Below are 22,691 nucleotides of genomic sequence, written 5' to 3'. Positions count from 1 at the left end.
CCCTGCTCGCCAGAGCTTACGGTTTATGAAGATGATGGGGTAACACGAGGTAAAAGAATATTTAATGGTCAAGCCATTCTTCTTAGGGAATAGAAAAAAATATAATAAATGGAATTGCTGTCGCTTGAACCACTCAGCCGTCATCTTATATACCAGGTCCAGGGTGGGACTGCAGAGAAGTCTGGTGCCTGTTGGTTGCTGGATAACAGATGGGAGGACGACACAGGACGGGTTAGTAGAAGAGTTAAAACTTCATGCAGTTAATGAGTGTTATAGGCTTGCCTAAAGAAATGGGTTTTAAGAGCACGTTTGAAACTTTGGAGGTTAGGTATTAGTCTGATAGTCCAGGGCAGAGCATTCCATAGAATTGGTGCAGCTCTAGAGAAGTCTTGGAGACGCGAGTGGGAGGTCCGCACTAGGGTAGAGGTTAATCTAAGATCACTGGCGGATCTAAGAGCACGGGTTGGGCGATAGACTGAGATAAGAGAGGAGAGGTAGGGGGGTGCAGCATTATACAGAGCTTTATGGATGAGGGTTATTATTATTTTAAACTGTATTCGAAAGGAGACTGGCAGCCAGTGCAGCGACTGGCATGAACTGTAAGCATACATGGTCCCCTTATCAAACGAGCTGTGTCAGGCAGAATTTTGGGTTGTTTTCATGGCTTCCATGTTAACTTTGTCGCCACCCTGCTGTGTAATCCACAAAATATACTGGCAAACTTTTATCATGTACCGATATTATTTGAGCGCTTCTTGCTCACCTCCTTTGGTTCCTCTCTGACACCCATTGGTTTGAAGCCTGAGTCCAATTAGGGTATGTCGCCATGCCACTCTCTAGCCTGCTGCCGCTGCCTCTGCCTCTGCATGCCGTCCCCTATAGTGTCAGGGTCAATTATTGGATGTTTTACATGCTATCTAGCTTCATTCTGTCACTCTGTCATGGCCATGCTGTTGCCCATAATTTCGGCATAATGGTGCGATTAAGCAGCCTCAGAGGCATCCATGCATGCTGCCCCTGCTGTTTCCTGTCCATTTCCGTGGTGTTTCCATCCTTTTCTGAGGTTCCCAGGTGTTTGGCCAAGCTTCCCTGTGCAGAGCCTTGGTCCCCTTGAAAAATGCTCGAGTCTCCCATTGACTTCAATGGGGTTCGTTATTCGAGACGAGCACTCGAGCATCGGGAAAAGTTCGTCTCGAATAACGAGTACCCGAGCATTTTAGTGTTCGCTCATCTCTAATCAAGACGCTTCGGCCTTCATAAGTAGTTTGGGGTTTTGCTACAAAAAATTTATGATTGCTAACGGCGTCTGCTCTCTCCCCTCTTATTCAATATTTTTATAGAACCTTTTGCACAGGCGATCACATCGAACAAAGATATAAAAGGGATAAGCATAAAGGATTCCGAATATATAATTGCCCTCTATGCGGATGACATAATTATCTCATGTGAAGATCCTGTTGGATCGCTTGCCACTTTTATGATGCTTGTTGAAAGATTTTCACAAGTATCATATTATAATTATAATGTGCCCTCTTTATGATGTATTGCATTGAATCCAGCTCCACTACTTTCGCTAGATTCAAAATGGGGGGAGACATGAGGTAGACAGCTTGTATTTAAAATTTTCTATTATCTTAATGATACATGAACCAGTTACATTTTAAAATGTCAAAACTGAATATATCATTAATCTGCATTTTGAGTTTTTTGTAGGCCTTAAATGTGCAGTGGTCACACAACATGAGGTAACAAAAGCACAACCACTCCTAACCTACCTGTCTGTACAGGAGGCGGAGGTGAAGGCACTGATGGAGGGGGGTAAAGTGGCATAGGGTCAGAAATGTGACTCTTTTGGGATTCCTTATGATTCCTAACCTCATATAGTAAGTTAATCAATAACTATGAGACTTAGTCTATAGTCGATAGAGGTCTTAGTGTTACAATAAAGGTCCATACTAGAAGGTAAAACCTATAAAGCTATAATACATGAAGTGACCATACTGGTTAGTAGAAAGCCTAGGGGAAAGGAGCCTGTATCAGTACAGTCCATGACCCTCGTCAGCCCAGTAGGGTTATCTAGACTGCTGTCTTTATAGAAACCGGCTTCGCAGGTGAGGAAGCAAGACTGGAGTAAAACTGGGACCCAATAGATGGAAGGTGCACTATGGCAAAGAGGTGACAAGCAATGTCTGCCAATGGCCTTTTACCCTATGATGGTTCAGTGCTCCCTCAGGGTGAGACACCAGTCTAAGACTCTATATTCTCCGTGGTGGATAAGTATTGAGTATCACTTAGATTTACTTTTGCTACTGTCCATTTACACAATTTGTTTATATGTGCTTAGTACAATGTAGGGAGAGTAGTGAAAACCCTCATATATATTCTCCGAAGCAGCTTTACCCCTTCCAGAGGTTGCAGATTGGCTAAATACAGCTACCAAAGGTAAGTAGCTATGAACATGTGCTTGTGTGTGTGGACCTCTTTTCTGGGTAATCTGTACCCTATCCTGTAACTAAAGCAACTGTAAAAACTACAGCCAGGGATTGATGAATACGTTAGTCCACTTATTCTAGAGACTATAGAAGGGAGGGATAAAGTAAAAATCTCTATTGGGATAGTAATATAGTTGATGACAGCATTAGGGATTAAATAGGCTTTTCACCTACTGAGGTTGTTTTATAGAATTTCCCCATGGATGAACATTTCCCTGAGGTTTTCCAGAGGTGTCATAGAGAATTAGTAGGGTGTCTAAAACCTGCAGAAACATTTTTCGTGGTTGCATAACCAAGTATCTGTTTTAGTTCCAGAACCTGATAAAGTAGCTAGAGCACAGGACCTGCACCCAGGTGATGAGATGGTCCTGAAGTGACTCACCTGAAGAGTCTTTTGAAGGGTCATTCCAAATACCTGTGACACATCCACGAGTACAAATTACAAGGAGACTGCGACAGTTGAAGAAGAGCGCAGGACCCGAGACTGCGGAACATGAACCTGTGTATATCGATACTGCTATGGACATTGTCACTCTTACCACTTGCAGCATCACTGGGGAAAGATTGTGATCATAATGTCTTTAATGGGCTATGCAAAAGAAAGCTGTGACAGTGTGTGTGCTGTATACTATGTCTAATAGTACTTAAGGGTTGGTAGGGTGAAATGTATAAGGATATAAACCAATAGGATGTAGAGATTTTGCCCATTTACAGTGGATTTACATGAATTGTGTTGTGATGTAATGTTCAGGATGCTCAGGAGGGAAGCAGGTGAAGTAGTTAGATAAGTCCTGGATTTGTGACTACAACATGTCAATGTACCACCTGAGCAGTATCTGAAATTATTCACAAAGGGGGGATTATGAGGGAACAGAATCCATTTTCTTTTGTGTTCTCCCACCATGTATCTTTACAATGCCTCTATGTATATGATATGCATATGATATATGCAGACCAAGTGGCAAATTAACAGGACACTGTTCACATGAAGTGAAATTCTTGGTGGAATTTAGGACAACATTTTATACATTCTTGTTTGTAGAAATTACTATTTTAAGATGACAATACCAAGCTTAACTCATATATGGATCCGCTGGCTGTCAACACCCTTGAGGAACTCTACAATGAACAACTTACCTCTCAAGAGGTAAGTGATGTCAACATAAAATGTAACCTACACAAACTACATTCATCCATTAACCCCTTAACGCTCTGCGCCGTAGCTCTACGGCGCAGAGGTATAAGGGATGTATGAAGAGGGCTCACGTGCTGAGTCCTCTTCATACAGAGGTGGGGGTTTTTGCATTTTGCACAAAACCCCCACCGCTAATAACCGCGGTCGGTGCTTGCACCGATCGCGGCTATTAACCCTCTAAACGCCGCCCGCAAAGTCGCGGGCGGCGTTTAAAAGACGGCGGCGCGCGGGCGCACCATCTTTTTTTCGATCGCCACGCCCCCGAACGTCATCGGGGGGCGGCGATCGGTTACCATGGTAGCCTCGGGTCTTCTCTTGACACGAGGCTACATGGTTTATGCAGGTTCGTTACAATGAGCAAGTGGCTCATTGTAATGTAAGACCTGCAAAAACGCCATATATTGCAATACTGTAGTATTGCAGTATATGGTAGGAGCGATCTGATCATCTAGGGTTAATGTACCCTAGATGGTCTAAAAAATAGTGAAAAAAAAAAGAAAAAAAAAAGTTTAAAAAATAAAAAAAATTAATAAAATATTAAAAGTTCAAATCACCCCCCTTTCCCTAGAACGGATATAAAACATAACAAACAGTAAAAATCACAGACATATTAGGTATCGCCGCGTCCCAAAATGCCCGATCTATCAAAATATGAAAACGGTTACGGCCGGTGGTGACCTCCGAGGCGGGAAATGGCGCCCAAATGTCCGAAATGCGACTTTTACACCTTTTTACATAACATAAAAAATGAAATAAAAAATGATCAAAATGTCGCACAGACCTCAAAATGGTAGCAATGAAAACGTCGCCTCATTTCGCAAAAAATGACCCCTCACACATTTCCGTGCGCCAAAGTATGAAAAAGTTATTAGCGTCAGAAGATGGCAAAAATTTTTTTTTCTTTTTTGTACACATTCGTTTAATTTTTGAAAATGTATTAAAACACAATAAAACCTATATAAATTTGGTATCACCGCGATCGCACCGAACCAAAGAATAAAGTAGGCGTGTTATTTGGAGCGAAGAGTGAAAGTCGTAAAAACTGAGCCCACAAGAACGTGACGCACGTGCGTTTTTTTTTCAATTTTTCCACATTTGGAATTTTTTTTCAGCTTCGCAGTACACAGCATGTTAAAATACATAACATTACGGGAAAGTAAAATTTGTTACGCACAAAATAAGCCCTCACACAGGTCTGTTCACGTAAAAATGAAAAAGTTATGGATTTTTGAAGTTGGAGAGCGAGAAATTAGCCGAAAAACCCTCCGTCCTTAAGGGGTTAAGGAAAAATCAAATACCTTCCCTGCCTTTTCCACCTGTTCAGCAATAGATACCTTTGTAAAGACAAAAGAGTCTCAAAAGAATTGATGACTATACTATGTGTCCAGAAGGACAACTTGAATAAAGGAGAACGTCATAGTCTATCAAAGCTGAATGCCCTCAAAGGGGTGTTGATTAAGCCTGCCGACAAAGGCGGCAATGTTGTACTATGGCCTTAAATGTCCTACAAAAAGGAAGCATATAGACAGCTAAAGAACTGTGACTGCTATAAAAAAAATTACTTTAAATCCTTTGTTATCCTTTAATTCACAGATTAAAATGCTGTTAATGAAGGTGATGGATGACAACATTATTAAAATCGGTTGCTGATGCCCTTTTATCAAGGATCCTATGATATCGACTCAATACTTGTTGCTCAAAATCCACAAAAGTTTGACAAATCCAACCGGAAGACCCACCATCTCCAGTTCTAGGTAATTGTACTGACAACATTTGCAATCTTGCAGCCATTGGTCAAGGTTCTTCCTTCTTACTTAGAGGACTCCACTGACCTCTTGTGGAAGCTGAAGGGGATCCATTTAGATCCCGGCCAGCTCCTCATGACTTGCAATGTGGACTCCCTCTAAACCTCCATTAAACATGTCGATGGACTGAGTGCTGTGGTATATTTTTTACATTTGTCACAATATGAAGACATGGAGATTTCATTCATTTTGTCACTTCTCAAGTTTGTACTCACGCTGTCAGAACTCGCAAATTGCTCTGATGGGCTCAGGTTTCAAGCTTTCTTGCTGGAAAACCACACCCAGTGCTGCTTGTGATTGACAGCTCCATTTCTGATCCTGGGAAAGCTGGGTGTGTCTTTGTATTCGGTTTGCCTACAGCTGCGGTTTGATTGATGGACCGCTGAGCCGGTCAGCACCGGAGGTAGTGTCCATTACTACCTTATATTCTCCCCAGCCCTTCATTTGGTGCTGGTTATGCAGTCTATCTGTGTATCTAGTGTTCTTGCCATTGCGTTTCTTGCTATTCTGTGTATTGACTTCTGCTTTGCCTACTGACCATTCTATTTGCTATACGAATCTGTACCTTTGCCGCCATCTTGGTTTTGACCCGGTTTGTTTGACTCCTAGTGTGACCCCACCTTCCTGTCTGCCTTGTGTCGGTCTCTGTTACCAGTGTGAACACTGACCTATATCTGTATTCCGGTAACGTGTCCGCTCCACCATCCAGCAGCTGCCAGACAAAGTAGGTTTTCCTGTCATTTTGTAGGGTCACTCAAGGACCGTCAGATGGGTTCTTGATAGTGGGTTCGCCCTTGTCAGGGTGGTTTATCGGCTTTAGGCAGGGCCTTAGCCCACAGGGACATCACAGGGTGAGTTCGCCACCACCTACCTAGTCTGACAGCTAGCGCCAAGCCTGGTTGTGTTTGCACGGTTTGCTGGACAGGTACTGACATAATTACCAGCCTTACTTACATTATGGAGGCCATGGAAGCTGTTGTTAGTCAGGTACACAGTCTGGCTCACATGGTTCAGAATCTATCTTCAGCGCCTCCCTTTGATTTCAGGTCAGTCTGTGTATGAGCCTAAGGTTAAGCTTCCTGATCTCTTCGCTGGAGACAGAAGATTTTTTTCCCTTCAGGGAGAGTTTCAAGCTGCATTTCCGCTTAGGCCCCAGTCTTCTGTTAATGATGACCAGATTGTAGGCATCATCATGTCACTTCTGCGTGGTAGCCCTCAGGAATGGGCATTTTCTTTAGCCCCTGATGCCCCAGAGGTGTCCTCAGTTGACTGCCTTAAGTCAGGGTAAACGTGCTGCAGAGGATTATTGCTCTGAATTCAGGAGATGGTCCATTACAAGTGGTTGGAATGATAAAGCCTTAAGATACCAGTTTAGATTGGGCCTGTCTGATGCTATTAAAAATCTATTAGTGGGACATCCTGAGCCTAAGACCTTAGAAGAGGCCATGACTCTAGCAGTCAGAGTAGACAGACGTCATAGAGAACGTAAACATGAACGTGAGTCTGTTTTTCCTGATCCTTCTTCTCTACCTTCTTCCACTGTCTTACGTGCTCCATCTAAAGAGAAATACTGTAGGACCCATGCAAATAGAAGTGGAAGAGCCCATGCAGATTGAAGTGGGAGTTATGTCACCTCAGCAACGCAGAGATCTATGTAAGAGGAATCTCCTGTGCTTCTTCTGTGGAAACTCAGGTCATTTCATCGAGTCCTGTCCTGTCAGTGATATCCCAGTGATAATAGAGGAGGTCACTTAGGTGCCCAGGTATTTCAGAAACCTCAGATGAGGTCACCTGTTATTGGTTCCTTGACTAAGGATAAGATGTCTGACAAGGCCATTGTTGACTCTCGGTCTGAGTACTACAAGTACATTAGCCTTGAGTTATGTGGTATACAAAACCCTGAACCTGTGTCTGTTTTGCCTCCTAAGGTTGATGTGTCTGCTAGTGAGCCAGATTTATTTACTGTCATCTGTGATAATCAACATCTGGCTCCTGATAACACCCCTGCAGATAAGCTTTTTGTACCTGCCCAACATCGGGTCAAGGTTATGGAGGAATGTCATGGTACTACACTTGCTGAACATTCTGGAGTCACTACTAGAAATGGAGCTGTCAATCACAAGCAGCACTGGGTGTGGTTTTCCAGCAAGAAGCTTGAAACCCGAGGCCATCAGAACAATTTGCGAGTTCTGACACACGCACATTTCTTTTACTTTTAATGGGTCCTTCTACCTGCAGCTCTAGGGTACGGCTATGGGCGCGGTATACTGATGATTCATCGCCTGGCAAGGAGATGAAACTGACCTTAAATGTTTTTTTGACCAGCTGATCGATAATCAACGTAACATTAATTTGATATGGTCTTCCAATTCCACCGCCATAGATTTTCTGGATATCCGGGTCACTAAAGACTCTCTGGGATATCTCCAAACAGATGGTTTTCAGAAAGCAACATTGACTAACATATGCCAGTAGGCCATTTCCTACATATGAAAAGAATCTGTTCCTCACCAGATGAATTTGAAAAACAAGCCACAGACCTTACACATAGGCTATAGCAAAAGTTGCATCTCTAAAGCATACAGACAAGCTTGTACTACTAATCATAATTCTCTATTGTATCCCAAGAAGTCTGTGAATACTGTTCAATCTCCACCCTTCATTACTACGTAGCATAACAGGTGGAAAGATATGCTACATATTTTTCAGAAGTTTTGGCCGATCCTCAATACTGACCCTATCCTTGAAAAAATATTAACACCTTATCCATTGATTGTGTCTTGGAGGGCACGGAACTTAAGGGACACACTTGTACATAGTTACTTTGTTCCTGATCCACCGAAAAGAATTTTTGGAGCACAGCTGCTAAAATGGGGCTGCACCCCTTGTGGGAAATGTATTGTATGCCCTAATGTAGAGAAATCATTGCACTTTTCTTCCTCGGACGAAACAGTTCAATATTATGTGGCCTATTAACTGTACCACCAAAGGTGTAATTTACTACGGAATTTGCCCCTGTAGAAAAATATACGTGGGCATGATAACCCGTGAATTTAAAATCAGAATCCGTTAACATGTCACAGGTATCTTGGCTGCCTCGTTTCTTACCCTTGAAGAAGATATCCTCAAGTTGAAACCGATCCCTCATCACTTCAGGCAAGCTCATCACTTGGATCCAGCTGGGTTCAAGGTAATTGGAATTGTTCATGTCGATCTTGATCTTCCTGGAGGGCCTTTGAAACATAGATTGCCACAGTGTCCCCTCAGGGATTAAATGAAAATTTTGGGTTCTCTGCTTTTCTTTGAGTTTCATTGTTATCTGTGGTTCTCTCTGTCGATCACCGTCTGTGGTGCATCTTCATGTTTTTACTTGTCGCTTAAATTTCAAAATTTACATTTTTTTTCTTTTATTTATAGAACATTGACATCAGTCAGAAGAATTTGTAATAACTGACATATGCAGTATTGCAGTATTATCATCCTCTAGGAAGCTTATATAAAGCCTGGCTCTCTCTTTTTCTAGTTATGGGGAATTATGTATTTGCCATTGTGTGTACATTTTTTTCACTATTTTTTCATTTTTTGCAAATTGTATTGTATTATTTCACCTTTTTCAGCTTTACTTGTCCCCTGTGGGACCTTCCTTGCATGCTGCTTACTAGCAGCATGTCCTACCTCATCACACACATTTTAGCATGACACTGGTTTTAATTTATTTTTTGCATATATCACTCATCAGTGCCTCTGCTTCGGCACAGGTTACTCTTTCCCAATTCCTGTGATACTTACCTTCATCACACATCTAACTCTGTTTACATTTATTTACTTATGCCAATCTTTGATTGTTTACATTTATTCTTGCACTTAGCACTTTCTAAATCTTCCTACTAGCTTTTCTTATTCCCCAACTGCCGATTTAGATTATACAATGGCCGCTGTGCACCTGCGCGGCTTGCCATTGCATTATCCAGATCACATGGTTGCTAAGAATGTTGCATCTGCCTCGCCCCCGCCCGTGCTGTCGCACAAGACACGGTTTCATGCGCCACATTCTCCTTCACCTCATGTCTCTTTTTAATATACACAGGTGTTTACTTGCTTTTCCTATTGGTCAGTTTAGACAATATATTCCAGTTTAGACAGTATATTCTAAGCACCACCCCATGACAAAGTCCTGTAGGGAACAAAACACATGTTGGGGAGTGCTGGGCAGCGCTTTCTCCAATGTGCCTTAGTATTCTCTGATTTCAGGTATACTCTGCTACTCTATATGCTACTCGCTTTATCATTATTACTCTTGGTATATTTGTGATGTATTGCACTTTAGGCTCTTTATAACAATACAAAATTTTTAATTGTATTGCACTTTAGACACTTTATAACAATTATGTATTATATGCCCATTTAATGTGCTTGCTGCCTGGCACCCATATGTTTCTGCTATAAAACCACATATGTCTGTTTAATGCTCTATTTTTAAGTGTTACCAATGAAAGTTTGCATTTTTTTTTTCAATGATATTACTTATTATACTTTTTTGGTAGTGGTTGTTTTTTGGGTAAATTAGTTTGGTGCCCTATTTTACTTTAGCATTTGCATCTTATATTTTCTGTTTACTCTTTACAATTCTTTTTAATAGGATTTATAGGTACAAGTAGTGATAGAGAACCAAGGTAATATCTTGGTGCAGGGCTTATGCCCATCTAGGTTTTCTCAGGGTAGGGTCTGCCCGTTTGCCTTGGCAACTAGGTTTGAAGCTGAGATTATGTGGACACTACCTGTGTCTGTGGAGAACATCACCACTGTCACATATAGTAAGAGCATTGAGGCCCCTTGGGGGGCCATCGACTTCCTCCCTTACAACCAAGTGGCTAACAGGTTAGACTGAGGCCAGGAGACAGATCCAGTGAAACTGACAGGGGGAATGGCAGACTCTTGCCTTGTCAGGGGTTTCTGGTGAGAGGACCTGCAGATGAGGATGAGAAAGTACCAGTAGTGGTAGAGAGCTCAGGTATGGATTAAGGGAAGGGCTTATCCCCAACATGGGTATCTAAGCACATGGTCTTACCATCTGTCTTGGCAAGTCGGAAGCTGAGAGGAAGGTGATGCTGCCTCAAGTTGAAGCAACCATCGGTTCTGTCACGTGTAGCCCCTTTGGGTCCCCTCAGCTTTCTCTCTTTCAACCAAGTAGTTGTCAGGTCCAACGGAGACCAGGAGACAGAACTTGGGAAACTGACAGAAGACATGGCAGTCTCTTATATTCTTGCCATGTCCATTCAGGGGTTTCAGGCAGAAGTAAATGTTGATGCTAGCCTGAAAGCTTCAGGAGTAGGTGACACAGTCACCCTAGAACTAGGACCCCAAGCTGGTGGTCTGGGACCATGGACACCTGTAGTGGGTAATGGACTTGTAGGCTTCTCCAGAGGTATGGTCCAGGGACTGACAATGGTACCCTGTTTGGTAATGGCAGAGGAATCCATTGGTGATGTGAAAGTTTCCCATCAGCTCCTCCAGGACCAACGATGCCAGTTGTGGACAACCCTACACCACTTCTGGAAGTTACTAAGCAACCAGACCAAGAGGAACGTGTTGGCAGTGCATTATTTTGGCCCCATGTTCACCCGTTACTCTGGCATTCAGCATATCTTATCTAACTGGAAGAAGAGGTAAGAGATTCAGGGGATGCTGAAGCTGGGGGTCATTCAAGCATAGACAGTGCTCCCCTCTAGTACTCTCTAAAGAGGGAGGTGTGACAAATATATAAAAGTAAACAGCAAGGGGGGGCAGTTTACGCTACCTGGGTTGACTTCTGGCCTGATATAGTCCTGTTATGGACCAGGCTTATTTCAACAAGAGTTGGAGACAATTGTTCCCACTGGGCTTTATTTTACTAAGGCAAGTGAAATGGGACAGTCGGCAGTTCAGGATTCTGGGTGAGTGTTGTGCCATATCGGAAGTGTGAACAAATCTATCTCACTTCCTGTTCCCTTCAAGAATTACCGTGTTCATAAAGTGATATACAAAAACCAATTGACCTTGCTGAACCCTTGAGGGGTCCGGAATGTCACAGTCTGTATAGCCAGTTAAGCACGGTCATCAGGAGAACAAGTGAGATTAGAGCATCATTGTCCAAGAAACGCATCGGGATAAGTATTGGCTGGTAAGGGCTTCGTTTTGCAGTTATGGTGAGAAGTGGGGAAAGGTCCTTGTCTGCACAAAAGTTATAGTATTGGCTCAGCTCTCTGTAGTATCGAATTTTTCCATATGTGAGTGTGTTTCCCATAGATGAATTCTTCCCCCTCCAAAAGCAGTAAGACCCATCTCTTTAAACTTCTGTTTGATGCATACAATCGCATTGATTTTTAAGGATTTTGATGATACCTAGCCAGTGACAAATATGGAATGCGAGTGGTTGTCTTTTGTTAAGTGGTCACCTTTTTTAAGTTTTGTAGTAAAAGTTATTTTTTAACCAAGTTATCTTGCTGCTTGAACATTATTCTTAGATAACAGACTGTATACTGACATTATATGAGTGTCTAGTTATATATTAAAGGGTTGATTAAAATATTATATTAATATAAAAGTGAATTAAAAAAATGTTAAGTGTTTATTAGAGTAGGTATAATTTGTATTACATGCCATGCTGCAGGATAATCCCATCACTGGGATCTGTGTGTACAGCCACTTCTGGTTTTCCCTCAAAATAACTGAAGGGAATAACTGAAAACCTAACAGAGACGAGAACTGGTCCTAAAGTTAAAGTAAATTATCAAAAATAGAAAATAGGAAGAGGTACCATAAGAGAGGGCATTAATTGATGCTACACACTCTGGTGTGAGAGTATGACAGGTTGCCTTTAAATAGCATCCTTAATAACTTACCAATGAGTTCTTAATCTTGTTTGGTAAAGGATCTTCATGTTGTGTTGAACTTGCATTGTTTTGTTCTTGCTTCTGATCAGGACATAGTATGCACTTAATATAAGACCTATAATGCAAGAAATTAATACAAATGAAAAATCAAATTGATATCCTGTCTGTCCCCAACCACGAACTTGCCTTCCGACTCTGTACTTTACCTTGGCTGCCACCGCGGACAGAGTCGCATCTGTGGAACGAGCTGGTGGTAAAACCCCACAGCAAGTCCAACCCGCTTTGCGGCAGGCTCTGGTGAAAACCATGTACCACTTAGACTCCGTTCCCAGGTGTCGGTTTGTGTCATCATCCGTGGTGATCCAATGGGTCCACTACCCTTGGAGACAGTAAGATCCGGCCATGGACCCCGCCAAGGTTTCGCTATCTACACTGGCTGAGCTTACCACCGTTGTGATCCAGCAGTCCCAGCAGATTGCTACACAAGGAGAACAGCTTGGACAAGTCACTGCAATGCTGCAGCAGTTGATTGGCACTCTGTAACAGTGTCAGAGCACTACGGCCTCTCCTTCTACCCTGGTTTGTCTGCCTGCCACTGAACCTTGACTGAGACTCTCCATGCCTACAAAGTATGATGGGGACCTCAGGTTGTGCAGGGGCTTTATCACTCTGTGTTCCCTGCATATTGAACTTATGCCGTCTCAATTTGTCACAGAACGGTCTAAGGTGGCAGGTTCCTCAAAAGACGGACCAGAATTCTGCAAGGAATGCTGTGAGAGTAGCCATGACAGCATTCCTCACAGAATTCTGGTCCGTTTTTGAGGAACCTGCACGGTGTCTTTAGCAGCACTGCTGAACCTGCATCAATCACTCTGGCCACTCGGGTTGATATTCATTTTAAGGTGCGCGCCGAAGTGCTACGTCTCCAGCAACCGCAAGCCAGGGTCCGCCGTTTGGCTTGGCATCTGCCTTCCAAAGGCCGCTTCAGTCCCCTGCCGTGCCTGCTGCAGAAGAATCAATTCAGGTAGACAGAGCCTGAGTTTCTCCCCAGGAACGCTTCAGGCAACGTCAGGAGGATCTCTGCCTCTACTCTGCCAGCCGGGAACATTTTCTTCAGGTCTGCCCACTCCGTCCTCAGCGTCTGGGAAACACTCACATCTAGGATTCTTTGCAGAAGCTTCCATAGGTGTGAATAAATCTTCATGTCTGAACATTCCCGTGTTCCTCGGCGTTGGCACAGGTAGCCAGTTTCAAGTGTGTGCCTACTTGGTCTGCAGTAAATTTTGTGGATGCTACCCTGGTCTCTCAGCATCACATCCCCGTGGTCCACCTTGACAAACCCCTGGTCATCTCCTCAGTTAGTGGCCAGATTCTCTCCGAACCAGTACGGTAGTGCACACAGCCCTTGTACCTGCAAGTTGGAGACCTACATAAAGAGAAACTGTCTTTCTATGTACTACCTCGCTCCACCTCGCCCCTCCTGTTGGGTCTTCCATGGTTGCAGTTCCATGCTCCTGTGCTTAATTGGAAGATGGGGAGATTCTTTTTTGGGTGCCAGATTGCTGAGACTTTGCCGCCTCACCGCCTCTATGACTGCCCTGTTGATCTCCTACTGGGTATGTCTCCTCGGGGTCGGGTGTACCCACTTTCTGTACCTGAGCCCGCTGAGATGTCGGATTACATTAACCTGCAGAGGGAGTTTATACCTAAATCCTTTTCCATGGCTGGTGCAGGCTTCTTCTTCATGACCAAAAAGGTCACTCTGTCCATGCATTGACTACCGCGGTCTTAACAAGGTCACCGTTAAGAACCGCTATCCGTTACCTTTGATCACGGAGCTGTTTGACCGCCTGTGTGGAGCCAAGGTCTTCTCCAAACTGGACCTTCATGGAGCCTACAACCTTATCCGTATTCGCCAGGGTGGAGAGTGGAAGACCACCTTCAACATTCGAAAAGGACACTTTGAGTATTTTGTCATGCCATTCGGACTTTGCAATCCGCCTACCGTTTTCCAGGAATTCATCAATGACATATTCAGGGATCTACTATATACCTGTGTAGTGGTCTATCTTGACGACATTCTTTATGCCAATCTTGAAAAGTGCCAGTTTCACCAGCGGAGTCTTCCTTTACTCGGCTATATCATCTCTGACAGAGGCCTCCTGATGGATCCTGCCAAGCTATCTGCTGTTCTTCAATGGCCGTGTCTTGTAGGACTACATGCTATACAGCGGTTTCTGAACTTAGCAAATTACTACCAGCATTTCATCCGGCACTACTCCTCTCTGGTGTCTTCAATTGGTGTCACCAAGAAGGGTGCCATCCTTCGACTCGGGCCTTCGGTACCTGAAGAGGACTACACTAACTTAAAGTCTGTGGTTTCTTCAGCCCCAGTTCTCATACGTCCCGACACAGAGAAGCTTTTCCATCTGAAAGTCGATGCTTCTTCAGTAGGGACTGGAGCGGTGCTCAAGGAGAGGGACCACAGAGGCTGAATTCTCACCTGCGGCTTTTTCTTTAAGACGTTCTCCTCCGCAGAGAGGCATTACGCCAGAACTGCTGGCGATTAATCTTGCCTTAGAAGAGTGGTGTTACCTCCTGGAGGGAGCTAGTTTTCTGGTCTGTATATACACTGACCACAAGAATCTCCTCTATCTTCAGACTGCTCAGCAACTCAACCCACATAAAACTCACTCTCCTCTGCTGCTGTCAAACGGGATATAATTAGTGAATGTAAAATTCAAAAGACTACTGTCAAACAGCAAAATGACAAAATTATGTGAAGTTTAATTATGGAAAAGTGTTAATTGTTACTATGCTAGAATCATTTTGTAAAGATGGATTGACTAAAGATATTTAAATAAACATTAAATGGGTTACCTTACCTTTTGTAATGTGTGTGTAGGTCTGTGGGTAATAGGTAATTTACCAATATACACTCACCGGCCACTTTATTAGGTACACCTGTCCAACTGCTCGTTAACACTTAATTTCTAATCAGCCAATCACATGGCGGCAACTCAGTGCATTTAGGCATGTAGACATGGTCAAGACAATCTCCTGCAGTTCAAACCGAGCATCAGTATGGGGAAGAAAGGTGATTTGAGTGCCTTTGAACGTGGCATGGTTGTTGATGCCAGAAGGGCGGGTCTGAGTATTTCAGAAACTGCTGATCTACTGGGATTTTCACGCACAACCATCTCTAGGGTTTACAGAGAATGGTCCGAAAAAGAAAAAACATCCAGTGAGCGGTAGTTCTGTGGGCGGAAATGCCTTGTTGATGCCAGAGGTCAGAGGAGAATGGGCAGACTGGTTCGAGCTGATAGAAAGGCAACAGTGACTCAAATCGCCACCCGTTACAACCAAGGTAGGCAGAAGAGCATCTCTGAACGCACAGTACGTCGAACTTTGAGGCAGATGGGCTACAGCAGCAGAAGACCACACCGGGTGCCACTCCTTTCAGCTAAGAACAGGAAACTGAGGCTACAATTTGCACAAGCTCATCGAAATTGGACAGTAGAAGATTGGAAAAACGTGGCCTGGTCTGATGAGTCTTGATTTCTGCTGCGACATTCGGATGGTAGGGTCAGAATTTGGCGTCAACAACATGAAAGCATGGATCCATCCTGCCTTGTATCAACGGTTCAGGCTGGTGGTGGTGGTGTCATGGTGTGGGGAATATTTTCTTGGCACTCTTCGGGCTCCTTGGTACCAATTGAGCATCGTTGCAACACCACAGCCTACCTGAGTATTGTTGCTGACCATGTCCATCCCTTTATGACCACAATGTACCCAACATCTGATGGCTACTTTCAGCAGGATAATGCGCCATGTCATAAAGCTGGAATCATCTCAGACTGGTTTCTTGAACATGACAATGAGTTCACTGTACTCAAATGGCCTCCACAGTCACCAGATCTCAATCCAGTAGAGCATCTTTGGGATGTGGTGGAACGGGAGATTCGCATCATGGATGTGCAGCCGACAAATCTGCGGCAACTGTGTGATGCCATCATGTCAATATGGACCAAAATCTCTGAGGAATGCTTCCGGCACCTTGTTGAATCTATGCCACGAAGAATTGAGGCAGTTCTGAAGGCAAATGGGGGTCCAACCCGTTACTAGCATGGTGTACCTAATAAAGTGGACGGTGAGTGTACATCTATTAAAAGTTTTGTACTACTTTCTTGATATGTAAAGTGAAGCCTCCTGTCTTTTATCTGATCAGCCAGACATTCCTGTCCATAAAAAGGCAAGGGCCGTAAAGGGAACCTGTCAGCAGGAATTTAACTAATAAACCATTACCAGTATGTCCTCAAGCAGCTGAACACCTTCTAGATCAGGTTTATTCCATGGCCCTGTGCGGTGGCATCATCCAGAAAATCAACTTTGAAGTGACATGTAATTTAGTTGTATCAAGTCAAGGAGGAGGAGAGTTTAACACTGAAGTCAAGCTTTCCACACTTACATGCTGAACTCTTCACCTCCATGACTTTATACTACCAATTTACAACTCAATTTAAAGTTGATTTTCTGAATGATACCACCACACTGAGCCATGAAAGAAAGATGATCTGGAAGGTGTTAATTTGCTTCACAACACTCTGGTAATGTTAAATTAGATCAATTTCTGATGACAGGTTCCCTTTAAGATAGCATTCATGAATATAACAAGTAGATTATTAAAAAAAAATATCAATAAGATATCTTATTACCTAGACATGCAAATCAGAGTATTCCTTTTGCCATTAAAAATATATATTGTTATATACTATGAGAAACTCTTAATTAAACTTAATTTAAAAAAAAATTAAAATTTTACTCACATTATACCTGATGGGTCAGTACTTTGCCGACTCAAGTGATATGAAAGAGCAACCAAGAGGCCACAGAATGCCGAGAACATAGGTGGTATTTGTCTATTATCCCATGACTCCTAATAAAACAAGACAGAATGCTTCAATGTACAAATTTAACATTTTAATACAATATCTGAATACATGAACAATTTGTAAAATATTTAAAAGTATTTTTGCATAAAACCGTCCAAAAAAGAGTAGACATTTAAAGAGGGTGTCCAGGTGTGCAATGTTTTTCTTTATATATGGCTGGGGGAGAACTTACTCACCTCTCTCCCCCCTCTTTTTAAGCCATGGTGCTGCCCATCACTGCCAGCCTCTGTTTGTAATCAGAGGCCAGTAGTGCGGCCATGACCACAGCTGGGTGCCTACTACTGCCTGAAACTAATGTAGCAAATCTGTGGTTGTTGTCAGGATGGTCCCACTTGCTTCTGTAAAGCAGGCTGGTCAGATTTAGACAAAGTGGGGCCCTGGGCAAAACTAAAAGGGGGGCCCCAAAATGAAACTTTTGCAAAACCCCTGCACAATAATAACACTTTGTAGTTACACACAGTAGTATGGTAAGGAAACCTGTAGTATGGGACTGTAGGAAATTTTATAGGAGATAGTCAGATGATAAATATGAAAGTTGATATAGATTTATTAATAGATGTTAGATTTATAGATGCATAAATATAAAGTAGATTATATATGGAGAGCTAGATGATATATAGATAGAAGATGGATATGAGAGACAGATAAATACAGTAGAAGAGACAATCAGAGAGTCTTCAAGGAGCACTCATTTAAAACATCTGATAATAATAAAATAAATAAAAGTGTAGAAAATGGGTGCTCGCTTGCAAGAGCGGGGCACCAGGACCTTCATACACAAAGTCCAGTCAATCAATAGAAGAAAAATACCTTGGTGGATTTATTCTATGTACAAGAGCAACGTTTCGGCTCCAAACAGAAGCCATTATAGTCACATCCCCCCCAACAGCAACCACTATTGTCACAGCCACCCTACAGAAGCCAATATAGTCTTACCCCCCCCCCCCCCTACAAAATCCATTATAGTCACAGGGCCCCCCTACAAGAAGCCACTGGGATTAAAAAAATAAATAAAATCAATACTCACCTGTCCCCTCATTCAGCAACCACATCCTATGCTCCTAGTGTGGCCATGCATCGTTCTGACGCGGAGGGCAGGGATGTCAGGCAGAAGTGCTGGCTCAAAGGATACTCAGACGTAGCCCTTTGCCTTTGAAAGGTCATGTACAATGACGTCATCTGCCCGTGCCCTGGCTGTTGGCAGGGACATGCAACATCATTGTGTCCTGACTGTGCAGGCACGCACTGAGCTAAGAGCAGAATTTGCAATAATTTGCGATTATAATAGCGACTACGCCACCTCCATGCAATTAGGAGGTAGACGTGCACAGCTGCCGGTATTCCTGCCCTGTGACTGCATAATTTTTTAAACCTGCATACTTTTTCCCAGCGTAGCTTTGGCCTGATGTAGTTTTGCACTGCCCGACTGATACATAAAGAGGCCCAAGTAAGCGAAATGGTCCTTTATCAAGCCTTTGACTGGCTGTTTAAAGACTCACAAGCATGATAGTGTGAGGCATGTAGGACTCTCTCTGTCTACAACAGGAGTCCGATGAGGATTTATTCATGTATTCCCAGGACAGTACATTTTAAAGCAGCTTTATTTAATTTTCATTTCTTTATATGGTTACAGTCAGTAAATGTGGTTTTGTTTTCAACAAGGTTTTTTCGGGTGGAATACCCACTGAATATTATCAGATTTGCCACACTGTATCTTAACATTCTTTATTTAAAAAATGTATTTTGTTTGCATTAAATACTTACTTTTATGGAATAGCTACAGATGCTGTATAACATGACAACAGATAGTGTGCTCCGAAGCAAGCTATAAAGTGATGATCCAAATCCAGTTGTTGCTGCAATACAAGTGACAAAATAAATCTATAAATAAATAAAAAGAAAAAAGTATATATTTAACATTTCTATATAAAAGTATGGTAATAATGTCATCTGTGTCCCACAGCAAAATAGCAATAACCCTGTCAGGAAACGTTGGAAAAGTGGTAGCCGAGGGATGTTGAGAAGTGAAGTTACTTTTATTGGTTAATTAGGGAGTACAGGCGGTCCCCTACTTAAGGACACCCGACTTACAGACAACCCATAGTTACAGACGGACCCCTCTGCCCACTGTGACCTCTGGTGAAGCTCTCTGGATGCTTTACTATAGTCCCAGACTGCAATGATTAGCTGTAAGATGTCTGTAATGAAGCTTTATTGATAATTCTTGGTCCAATTACACCAAAAATTTTGAAACTCCTATTGTCACTGGGGCAAAAGAAAAAAAATTGTCTAGAACTTCCATTATAAAATATACAGTTTCGACTTACATACAAATTCAACTTAAGAACAAACCTCCAGACCCTATCTTGTATGTAACCCGGGGACTGCCTGTATAAATATATGTATTTTGACAAGGTCACTATTGGATAGGATGGGGAATGAGATCTTATGTGCCTTAAAACAACTGGAATGTGCATTAGATCATACTGGAAGCTGTTTTTACAAGTGTTGGTCTCTTAGAAGACCCGGTACAGGACTCGGCTGGAGTGGAGATAGAAGTGTAATCACCACTCCAGACCAAAGTTTTCACATCCTTTGGGTCTAATGATACACCTGGTGTTCAACCCCTTAATAATTAATAATTCCTCCTGAACAAAAAAAAAAAAAATTATTTTGACACCTTCTGGCGTTGATAACTTTTTTATACTCTGGTGTACGGAGCTGTGGGTAGTGTCATTTTTGCGACTTTTGATGACGTTTTCAATGCTACCGTATTCAAAGACCCGAGGCTGTCATGGCGACTGGTGCCGCCTCCAAATGATGTCACGGGAAGCGACGATCCTCACCAAGATGCGCCATGTACCACAATTTTTTTTAAGCCGCCAATCAGCAGGTTAACAATATGCAATATGCAGCAAAGACCTACTGGTTATGGAGAGGGCTCAGCCCGTGGTGCTTTAAGGTGTTAATTGTGGCCAAAGCCCGAACATTCCAAGTGCTAAATTTTTGATGACCAATTTGGTTTAGAAGTGCTCTATAAATGGCCATAAGTAACACCATTTTATGACCATAACATCTCAAGCCTTTTAAATAAACATTTGGGAAGTCTGTTAACCCTTTGATTCTTTCTCAGTAATCAAACATAAATGGACTCGAAAATTTTGTATAAAAATATTCTCATTTACCCCTAAAATGTACACATTCAGAAGCAATTTGAAGTAAATATACATCCCATAATTTTTGGCCTGTTTCTTCAGTGTATGGCAATACCTGACATTTAGATGTTAACTGCTGATTGGCTGCACATGATGTCCATAACGGAGTTACTACTATTGGGTTTTTGGCAAGAGGACGATGTGGCTACAAATGTTTTGTTGTGTTACATCACACTTGAAGAGCTGCTGAAGTACTAGTACAATAGGAAACCCCCAAAGATGTCACCAGTTTGGAAACTAAACGCCTCACTGAATTTATCTAGGGCTATATTGAGCATTTTAACATGCTGGCCAAAATCTAACCCTGAGAAGTTACTCTATTTTAGGAAGGGGCACCCCTCAAAGAATGTATCTAGGGATAGATGAACATTGTAACCCCTAAGATGCTGGCTCAAATGTAATACAAAGTGAATAGTGCAGTGTTAGTGCCACTGTATTTTGCCCAAATCATGCCACTGGGGAAAAACGCAAACACATTATGCAGGTTATCCTGGTTATTGCAATAAACCATATATGGCTATAATCTACAGGATGGGCACATGGCCGGGTTCGGTAGGGAACAAGCAAATTATATCTTTTGGAGCACCATTTTCACTAGACTAGTGTTGGAGTTCCCCTGAGGTTCCTGTACAATAGAAACCCTCGAGATGTGACCCCAATTAGCAAAGTGCTGTCACCCTGTTGCAAGAAGGGGTGTCGTCAGAAATACAGGAAGCGTCCGAGTCTGATATATCGGATGCGGAACACTAAGTTACAGCCCTCAGTGTCCGATATATTAGACGCAGAGTAGCAACAGGTTAAAGATCTGTTCCCGGAAACTGTCCCACAGAATTAAATTTTGATTTTCCACATTCCCTGAACTTTAACTTGAATTTTAAAATTCTTAATTCCTGGAAATTGAAATTTATGCATTCCAAATTTCTGAAACTTTAATGACTATGTTCCCCGAACTTGAAATTTTGACAATCCACCTTGGCAGAATTTTAAACACAATGAGAGGAAGAGTGTCTGGTACTTCCATTTCAACTTAAATCCTCTATGTATCTTAAATCCTCTATAGGAAGGGTTTGTGGTTGTCACGGGTGGTCCCGCGAACTATATCGCGGGTAGCGGGCTCACCCGGCGCAGCTTACCCTTCCACGCGCCTGATTCCCTACTGAGTTCCGTGCGCGAGTCCCCGTCTCTTAGGGCGTGCGGCACTTCCAGGAAATTTAAAGGGCCAGCGCATCGTTAATTGGTGCGCTGGCTGAGCTTCCCCTTTAAAAGCCAGCACCTCCCTTACTACCTTGCCGGATCTTTGTGCCTAATAGCCTGAGAGAAAGCTCTTCTGCGATTTACCTGCGTTCCAGTGTCTCCTGCGTTCCAGTGTCTCCTGCGTTCCAGTGTCTCCTGCGTTCCAGTGTCTCCTGCGTTCCTGAGTCCCTCCGTGTTCCTGTGTTACCTGAGCTCCTCCGTGTTCCCGTATACCAGTGTTCCTCCGTGCTGCTGTCCTGTGTGCTGTGTTCCCGTACCCCTCTGCTTGGACCTCCTGTTGCTGGCCCCGGATTGGACTCTGACGTTGCATCTCTGCCGCCTGCCCTGGACTTTGACCTCGAGATTGACTGCCATTCTTGTACCTCAACCTTGGCCGCCACTGCAGACAAGTCACGCCTGAGGAACGACCTGGTGGTACCACGCGGCAGCTTGTCTAACCCGCTTTGCGGCGGGCTCTGGTGAAAACTGGGTACCACTTAGACTCTGGTCCCAGGTAGTGGCTTGAGTCATCGTCTGCAGTGGTCCAAAAGATCCACAACCCGCAAGCCTGACAGTGGTTTTCCTATGGCTTTTTAACTGTTGAGACCTCAAGTTTTTAATCCTTTTTTTTTCCATGAATTTTCTTGTTTTATTTTTTTATGTTATTATCTTAAGTACCTTCCATAACCCATTGTGGACATTGCGTCTACCCTGTTATCCCTACAGCTAAACCTTAGCAACCACATTTTACAGCAATTTTTGAGTTTTAAAATCCAGATCCCCATTGACTTTAATGGGGTTTGTGTTTGGGTCAAAGTTCAGCCGGAAGTCCAGGTCCTGAACCGAATTTTGTAGCTAAATTTGGACAAACCCCTCTCACCTTTAATCATGAGGAAAGAGCAATACTGATGCAACCTACAGACATGG

At 43.0% G+C, this 22,691-nt stretch overlaps 1 protein-coding gene across 2 annotated transcripts in view; it reads right to left on the bottom strand.

Annotated features, from left to right (window-relative positions):
* Positions 1 to 22,691, bottom strand: part of PCNX2 (pecanex 2) — a 454,272-nt gene that overhangs the window by 174,071 nt on the left and 257,510 nt on the right. For both annotated transcript variants that reach the window (XM_072141166.1, XM_072141167.1), the window contains 3 exons: positions 19,081 to 19,172; positions 17,191 to 17,300; positions 12,374 to 12,479 (listed from right to left, as the gene is read on the bottom strand). In XM_072141166.1, the coding sequence (XP_071997267.1) occupies positions 12,374 to 12,479; positions 17,191 to 17,300; positions 19,081 to 19,172 (308 nt within the window). The remainder of the gene's footprint in view (positions 1 to 12,373; positions 12,480 to 17,190; positions 17,301 to 19,080; positions 19,173 to 22,691) is intronic.

This window comes from Engystomops pustulosus, chromosome 3 (assembly GCF_040894005.1).
Source record: "Engystomops pustulosus chromosome 3, aEngPut4.maternal, whole genome shotgun sequence".
In the NCBI taxonomy this organism is placed as follows: domain Eukaryota; kingdom Metazoa; phylum Chordata; class Amphibia; order Anura; family Leptodactylidae; genus Engystomops; species Engystomops pustulosus.
This window is presented reverse-complemented; position numbering and strand designations above follow the sequence as displayed.